Source organism: Fukomys damarensis, unplaced genomic scaffold (genome assembly GCF_012274545.1).
Source record: "Fukomys damarensis isolate Sample0158 unplaced genomic scaffold, DMR_v1.0_HiC HiC_scaffold_16, whole genome shotgun sequence".
Classification (NCBI taxonomy): domain Eukaryota; kingdom Metazoa; phylum Chordata; class Mammalia; order Rodentia; family Bathyergidae; genus Fukomys; species Fukomys damarensis.
In genome coordinates this window covers 72,184,554-72,193,706 of record NW_022900928.1, presented here as the reverse complement: position 1 = coordinate 72,193,706, position 9,153 = coordinate 72,184,554, and the positions used below count along the sequence as shown (strand labels likewise).

Sequence of the window (9,153 nt, the reverse complement as noted above, 5' to 3'; positions counted from 1 at the left end):
TCAGAAATCATGGTCAATAACTCATGGCTTCTCACAGCCTGGGGATGTGTTCTGGCTCTCTCAGTCCAAAATTTGTCTCAAGCAACAGCAGTCACAACAAAAGCAAAATCTTTTTTCTGGCTAATATACTTCTAAAACTCATCAGAGCCACTTAGCTCTCTGAAAATACAGGAGGAGAGTTAACAAGGTCCTCTCCTGAAGCCATCATGCCAAAGGGTGAGTGCTGAATTGTATCCTTTCTGCTATTCTTGCAACCCTCATCTGTGAGGTTTGTGAGTGAGCCCTTGGAATGCCTCAATTCATGTCTGCCGAGATCATCACGGACCCTGAGCTGGGAGGGGGGCTGTTGAAGCAGAAGAGGAGCAGAGATGCTGCAGAACCAAGGATGGCTCCTGGTTTCTGAAGTCCATCTTTCCAGAAATTGCCTTCTGTGTGCTGCATAATATTCATCTTTATACATTCTCTCTGTCTTTTAAAATGGAGAAAACAAGGGCACAGGGAAGCATGGGCTCGAGCTCATTCTCCTGTTCTGGACTCAATTCTCGTTATAGTGGAGTTGATTGGAGAGTGATTTGATCTCACTTCAGTGTTTCTATGTCCTACTTCTCTTGTTTCCCACAGAACTGCCACAGGGAAGAATAGCCTCAGGCAATGGCTCTTCAGTGACTGAGTTTGTCCTGCTGGGTTTGACACAACAGCCAGAGCTCCAGCTGCCTCTCTTCTTCCTCTTCTTGGGAATCTATGTGGTCTCCATGCTGGGGAACCTGGGCTTGATTGTTCTGATTTATCTCAATCCTCACCTTCATACTCCCATGTACTACTTTCTCTTCCATCTTTCCTTCATTGATCTCTGCTACTCTACTGTCATAACTCCTAGGATGCTGATGGGTTTTGTGAAGCAGAACATCATCTCTTATGCTGAGTGCATGGCTCAGCTCTTTTTCTTTGCTTTCTTTGTTATTGATGAATGCTGTATTTTAACATCAATGGCCTATGACAGATATGTGGCCATCTGTAAGCCCCTGCTATACAAGGTCATCATGTCCCATCAGGTCTGCCTCATGATGACAGCAGGTGTGTATGCAATGGGCTTCTTGGGTGCCATGGCCCATACTGTGTGCATGCTGAGACTCTCATTCTGTGACAGCAATGCCATCGACCATTACATGTGTGACATACCTCCTCTCCTGAAGCTCTCCTGCACAAGTACTTCCATCAATGAAGTAGTGGTCTTCATTGTGGTGGGTGTCAATGTTATAGGTCCCAGTCTTATCATCTTCATTTCTTATACTTTGATTCTCTCCAATATTCTCTGTATCCATTCTACAAAAAGCAGGTCCAAAGCCTTCAATACCTGTAGCTCTCACATCATTGCTGTTTCTCTTTTCTTTGGAGCATCAGCATTCATGTACCTTAAGCCTTCCCCTACTGAGTCTCTGGATCAAGATAAAGTATCCACCGTTTTTTACACCATTGTGGGGCCAATGATGAATCCTTTCATCTACAGTTTGAGGAACAAGGATGTCCATATCGCATTGAGAAAGACTTTGAAGAAAAGGATGAGTACCTAAATAGAAACTATTTTTGCTATATAGTCATATTAATTAGGGAAAATTATATATAAAGCTATAGAGAGAATCACAAGGAGTCAAAATATGCAAATTATTTAAAAATGTACACAATTAAATTCTTACACAAATCAGTCCACAAGGCAAGGCAATCCAAGTAAGAAGACCAGTATTTCTTCCTTTGAATAAGAGTAGAATTTTGAGTAGTCTGTCATTTTCCTGTTTATTTCTGGCTTATAAGCTTTTAAGTATAAAACCGTTACATGGTAATAAATCTAGAAGTGATGAGTTCTGAAATTTGAACTCAGACATATCTGAAATTCCTATGCAATTGTGTTATATAGTTAATGACATTCATGGACTTAAATTCTGAAATTTAATTATTTATTTGGTAAACCACTTGAGTGTTTTAGGGACTTTTGAGAGAGTAATTTACTTTTCAAAAACAGGAACATGGGGTCATAATGTGCCAGATAAAGAGAGGTTGAAGATTTTCTTCGGATCATAGGAAGATTTTCTTAGTTTTTTCTTCTGATTATAGGAATGAAAATTATTTGGAGCAGCCAGGATAAAGAGAATCTTCATTAGATGCACCTCTTTGACTTCAGAAAGGAATGTAGGTATAAGGATAGCAGTTTACTACAAATGTTTAGTAACTCTCAGTAGAGGAACTGTGGTTACTTCTTCAAGTAGATTTTATAATCTTAAATCATTAGTAGCCAGCTCTTTTCTTTAACATTGTCATTCTAATTTTGCCTCAGAGTTTTACATGACAAAAATGACATTGTTTATCTGATTCACAAATATAGGCTGAGTACCCTGTTTTAGACATTACAAAATGTAGGCTCTATTTTCAATGTGAAAAATGTAGAGGTGAAGAAGACAGAAACTGTCTGCACCCTCAAAGTCTTAATTGTCTGCAGTAAGGTAGAGATAGGATTCAAGTGGTTAGGAGGAAGACATGATGAGCAAATAATAACAAACAGACACACAGGCACACGTGAAACATTTATGCCAAGTCCTAATTTAAGGTGATGATACAGAGAGTAATTGTTCTTTCTTTGAAATAGGTGGTAAGGACAGACTTTACTGAGATGGTGGAACATGAGCTGAGATCACACTGATAATAGGAAGTCTACTATACTGAGATTCTGATGTAGATTTAGCACAAAGTTTAAGAGGAAGTAATGATCTTGGTGAGTAAGAGCATGAAAGAGTGGTCAGTGTTTGTGGTGTAGTGAAATAAGGATAAGAACTGGAATACTGTGGTAAATAGGAAAATAATTAGGAAACAAGTAGAAGTATTAGTGCTCTGGATGGGAAAATAATGGATGATATTAATAAAACTCAGTGTGACATTAACCCCAGAAATGAGTTCTTTTCTTACTCCCTATTTTGAAGCTCTATGTTTATTTTATGTGCCCATATATATGTTAAAGCTTCCATCAGCAATTTATTATGAAAACTATGGAACAAAATACCTTGAATAAAATCAAAATGCCATGTCCAGCAAAAAAGAATTATGCTTATTTTTCTTATTTTGTGTGACTGAGAAAATATGAGTCAGAGGTTGCAGAATCTCAACTGATCCAGGTAGAGAAGAACGTGAGAGTTCCCTTGATTTTGTCTTTGGAAATGTGAAATGACCTATGAAACTGTAACCATGTATTCTGGTTTTGTTTCCAGACTCTGCAAGTTTTGTTTGTATATTCTCTCCCTCTTAGTTTCTGTATAGCAAATATTAAAAATTCTGTGGTGCAGATTAAATGAAATGATACAGATTTTTAAAGTGTTATTTTAATTAATTGCTTTAAAAAGTGTAACAGAGTGATTCTAAGATGCACATTTCTTTTCATGTAACTTCCCTGAATAGTTTCAGTATTCATCTTATATTTACTGTCATCTCACAGTTATTGACCTGTCAGTTATGATATATATGTCATAGCTTGTGACTGTTCCAACTTCTGCATAGTTACTGATATTGCTATCATTGCAATTTAGTTAGGAGAATTGGTGGCAACACATACATAGAGTTAATTAGCTTGTTACCACTTAAGATTCATTTATGGGTATGCATAATATATTTTTATATGTAGTGTTCAATATATGTCCATTTATGTAAATGTAGTTCTGCAGTTCTTATAACTGTAACTTCAGTTAAAACATAACACTGACATATATACAGAAAAAGCAAAAGAGCAGTGAGAATTCATTTTAAAAAAGTAAGGAAATTTATTGGTGGAATGATTATAGCTTTATTTATTTATGTATTTATTTATTTATGCATTTGCTTATTGTAATTATGATAAACACAAAAAAGCTTTTACTGCTTGTATTCATTCTTATTTATGCATTTGGTTATTTATTGTTTTATTGTAAGACAACAATAAAATGTTTTCTATGTTCTAAGAAAGCAAGATATCCACAAATTGATGAAACAGTGTCATATTTCATTCTTTTGATACAAAATAATTTATCTTAAAAATTGCAAGTCATGTATTTGAAGGCAGAATAAATTGTTGAATCCTTCGTTATGTGGTAATTTCTAGATATTTCTAAGAAAATACCTACATTAAGTATGTAATAGAAATCTTAAGTAGCAAATGACTGCAGGGGCAGTACATGGTTAGTAGTGATTTTTTTTTCTTTGTAATAAAAAACACTGCCTTGTGTCACAAGTGATAACCTCAGTGTTCCTGTGAGATTCAATGTTGCCTTCACCTTATGTGATCAAGGGCCTAGTAGGGTTCCTGCAAATTCATGTGTATGTGCTTAATCTCCTAATGCCTCCTACTTTAACAATACTTACATATAGGGTCTTTAACATGATGATTACATTAAAAAGAAGCTGTTAGGGTAGGCACTAATCCAATAGAACTGATGTTCTATAACAAGAGAAAATAGACAACTGGGATGCAAATGAAAGACCTGGTACCCAGTAAAAACGTAACCATCTATGGCAAGCAGGGAAGCATTAAGAAGAAATCAAGTCTTCTGACACATTTATCACAGGTTCTATACTTCAGAGATGTAAGAAAATAAAAATTTCATGCTTAAACCATCTAGTCTGTGGTATTTTGTTATGGGAGACCATGACAACAGTGAAATAAAGTTTTTGCTTTTACACAAGAGAAATAAAACAACAAATGAAACGAACAAACAAACAAAAACTAATGCAAAAACTCAAATTCTAACACTTTGGAAGAGTTGGAATTTATAGAAAGATTTTCCTGTTTTAATTGACACATGATAACTGTACTTATTTATGAGGAACAGTGTGGTAACTTAACACATATTCTCTAACTAAAAGGCAGGTTGAAGTTCAAAAACTGAGTGTGAGAACAGTTTATTTCAGCCCAAATGAGGATGGGCTCTTGGGGAAAAAAACACAAATCCTAGTTTCTTAGAACAAGGCCTCTGGAAATGGTGTTCAAGGTGTAGAGGTTCTTATAGATTAAGAAGAAGAACAAGAAAGAGGTTATAGAAAACAAGTTGTTATGATTACATGGGTCAATAAAAATATTACAGGATATTGATTGGCCAGCAGTCACTTATCTTCTATATCTTTAGGTAAGAATTATGATAAACCCCAAAAATGCTTTTACTGCTTTTATTCGTTCTTGTGATTGCAGGGTCTCCTCAAAAACCTACTGTGCTACATCCTAATGACCAAGCTGAGTAGGGTCTCATGTCTCATGTTCCACCAGAATGAAGTTTTGTCATCTCAGTCCTGTGACATTTTATAAGGTTTCTCATTTTTGCCTTTCAATCAAAAATTTTCTCTGGAAAATGTTGATTATCAAACAATGGTGCTCAGGGTTGTAGAACTGAAGGTCTCACATTGATAGGGTGCTCATTGCAATATACTCATATCTCATGTAGGAAGGAAAGAGAAGGCTGAAGTTATAAGGTCATGTCCAGGTCATAGCCAACAGCATGGAGTCTTATGAGTGCATGGGGCTCAGTTATATAAGTTCAATAAATTCTGGAATCATGTTCAAGTTTGGGGCTACCAAAATTTTAGTTTTCCTTACTGTTCTGAAACTTGAGATACACAAAAGATAAAAAGTCTTAAATAAAGCAAAACAACAACAACAACAACTACTACTACTACTACTCAGAAGCAAAAACAGAATAAACAGTGACAATCAGAAAAAGAAAAATTTGAAACCCTGATCTCAAGAGTAACATTTCCCTGGGCAATAATCAAAGGAATACTATTATTACTAAGTCTAGGAGCTCAAGATGTACTTGGTACGAGGTGATTGATAGGAGGCAGAGAGGGAGGTACTTATTTCCCTTAGGTCCTGCTGAACATTAGGTCTCGTTTTAATAAATGTCCCTCTCAAGGAATTTATAAAGGGAAGAAAATCACTCTATTTACTTTCTGGAAATATAAAGTACTCTGAGATTTTATTTTTGTGATTTGAGTCAATGAGCTTAGGTTGAAGTAAAAGGTCACAGAAACATGTGTCCACTCTTCATCCCTGTCACTGTCTCTCTTCATTCCTTCAGTGTCATGTTGATTAATTCTTGTTCTGCTTGATTTAGATGAGCAATTTCTTAAAGACATGAGTTCCTTCATTTTAATTTCAAAGTCCAGAAAACTGTCCAATGGTGTCATCCCAAAATTATCAGAAACTTTTGTTTGTCAGAGTTGTATCATCCTATCCATGAGCTGTCTCAAAGACATAACATGTTAGGATTATAGTTGCTTTCATGAAGTTTCCAGAAAGGTATTAGGACAAAGCAATTTAGTTATGTGCTGGTATTAAAAATAGCCATGATTTTGATTGGATAGCCATTCACAATTGAAACATTTAGTTATTCCTTCTAGAGTACAATATATTTTCATTAGAGTTATGTTTATGACATATCAGGTTTCCAAGACTCTCATATATTTTGAGAACACACATTTATAATATTTTTATATGAACATAAGTCAAATACTCCTCTTTTGGATTTATAGGGGCCCTCTGGACATCCCTAAATTAGTTCTAGATCAAAGAACTTCATTTTATCATTTTACTTTACACTTGATCTTAGCCAAAAGGCCGAGAAGCGATTATCATTTGACTTTAGAAAGTTTGTTAAAAACTTCAAGAGGTTTAGAAAACTTGCTGTAGCATGATCTTGGTTATTTGTCAAAGTAGCAAAAATAATAAAGACCACTTGAGATGATTATGATTTTAACAAAAACTCAGCTCTTTTAAAATGGAGAATATTTGCTTTACTTGGGGGATCTGATTTCTCTTAGTATCTAATAAAATATAGTACGAAGCAAAAAAAATTATTCTATTAAAACACAGTATTTTTGTTTTCTGGTTCATTAAAAAGTGAAAAAATAACAACAAAAAACTTTCACTATTTCAGTGTTGCAAGTTTGAGGATCTCATCTAGATTCTTCATGCCTTAAACAGAAAATTGAGCAAGACACCCCAAAGTAGTAGCAAAACCAAACATTTATTGGAAAGAGAAAAGATATATTCCAGAGGGTGAAGCCAGGCCAGTGAGAAGAGCTCACGGCCCTGAGGGGGCTTGATGTTGAGGATTTTGAGCCTTAGGTTTTGAGGTGAAATTGAAGGAGTAGTCTGAGGTATTACTCCTATCAATAATAGCCTTCAGTCAGTTGCTCCACTTGGCAGTGGCTCTTTAATTTTTAAAATTTTTGCATTTTATAGCTTTTGGGAGAGCTATCATGATTTCCAAATCTCACAAAGGTAGGGGAGTGTATGTGCATGTGTGTGAAATCTGCATGGTCAGTGGCATGATATTTAGGGTTGTGATAGGCAGAGTTGCAGAAGATGACTGAGCACATGTCTGAACTTACTGTGTATAACCTAAACTATCTGGTTACCTTCTTCCATTGTATTTAGACCTGAGTATCCTGGTCCTGGGATCAACTCAGAAATTGGGCTCCAAGGCAAGCTTTTCCTTAATTCTCCAGTTATTTCTTTAGTTACCTTATGTCTCAGATCTAGGCCAGAAAATGGGCTCCAAGGTGAGTCCTCCCTTCTTTCTGCAGTTTTCCTTAGCTACCTGCTTCCTCAAGTTCTTCCCGAGAGACATAATCTCTATAAGCATTTATGGGATGTTGAGGTCCTGGTCATCTCTTCTGCAGTTGCTTCAAGCTGAGAGTGGCCATTACTCCTACCTATAGGAGATTATGGAACTCTCAGTGTGACCAACTTAAGGGCAAGAGGGCTTAATGGCCTAAGGAGGGGTCTGACATTGGAAAGGATTGAGTTAGATGAGGTATAGTTGGAATCTGCAGCAGTTGAGAGAGGTTGGAATTTCTGTGGAGCCACATTTGCAGGTGGGTTTGGTGGATTCTGGGATCCTTTCTAGCTTCTTCTAGGGTCCTTTGCCTTTCATCTAGGGTATAACCCATCGCTCGTATATACTTCATATTTTGCCAAGAACAATCAAAAGTGAAGAACAAAATTTGTAATCCATCTGTAAACATAGAGGAATCCTTAGTAAATCAGTTTAATCACTCTTTGCCTTGCTGAATTCCTGCCACTGAGAAGGATAATCTGGACTCAGACAGTGCCCTCCACCCTTGCAACCTGTTAGGAGGGTAGATTGTTAGATCAAAGAATAGGAAACTCCCCTCAACCTATGTCCTGTAGGACTGCAGGTGGACTGACAGTAGTAGGGAGGGCCTTCCCTTTTTTCTACAGCTTTTTGCTTAGCTACATCCTGTCTTACTAGTAGGAAAAGTACCCTAAAAAAACTTATTTTAATATAGGGAGACATTGTTATCTTAATACAGAGGTCTATTAGTTATGTATTAGTATACTTTTAATATAAAACATGATCTATAAATAATTCCCTTAATTTTAACCATGTTAGCAACATATAAATTGTTTTCATAAGGTTAATTTTTTTGCTACTTTTTGCTTGAAGTTTCAGTTTCTGTCCTATTTTTCTCATTATTCTTATCAAACAAGATTCTCAAAAGAATAAAAATGACTTTCTTTGCTTAACTTTCTTTTAAAAATACATCTTTTTACACCTTTTTTGTAAAACACATCTCAGTTTTCTAAAACATTTGCTTCCCTTCTTATTTATAGTTTTACATAGCATCTATAATTCTTAGCAAATATTAACTAGCACCTTGCGGACAATTTATAATTTCTAGAAATACTTTTTCATAACATATGCCTTAAATATATTCAGCTTTAAAAAAACTCGCCAGAAATGTTAACATCTAGAAACATTAAACATGTGCTTAATGATTAACATTTTAGGTAAAGATCAAGGGTATGTGAGATCACACAAGAACTCATCTCTGGATTTTGGCTGTGCTCCTGGCATTGGAGAACACAATAGGTTCAATGCAAGGGTCAAACCACAGAAAGCTGCTGGGAAGTCACTTCTGGGATTTATTCATGTTGCCAAAATGTGCACTTAAAAGTCAAGTTAAGGCGCACACAAAGTGTAAAAGGTTTACTTGAGCTAAAATTAAGATGATTACCTGGGGAGAAAACAGGAACTCTTGCACAAAGTAAGGTCTTGAAATGACATTTAAGCTATCTGCCCTCAATTGTGCTGATTATTTATTTTGCTTTTTAGAAGGTTC

The 9,153-nt window shown here is 35.8% G+C and overlaps 1 protein-coding gene across 1 annotated transcript; it reads left to right on the top strand.

Annotated features, from left to right (window-relative positions):
* Positions 1–206: 206 nt before the first annotated feature.
* LOC104854725 (olfactory receptor 145) lies at positions 207–1,571 on the top strand. The gene is made up of 2 exons (XM_019205898.1): positions 207–216; positions 622–1,571. The coding sequence occupies exons 1-2, from the start codon at positions 207–209 to the stop codon at positions 1,569–1,571; spliced, it is 960 nt and encodes a 319-aa protein (XP_019061443.1).
* The last annotated feature ends 7,582 nt before the right edge of the window (positions 1,572–9,153 follow it).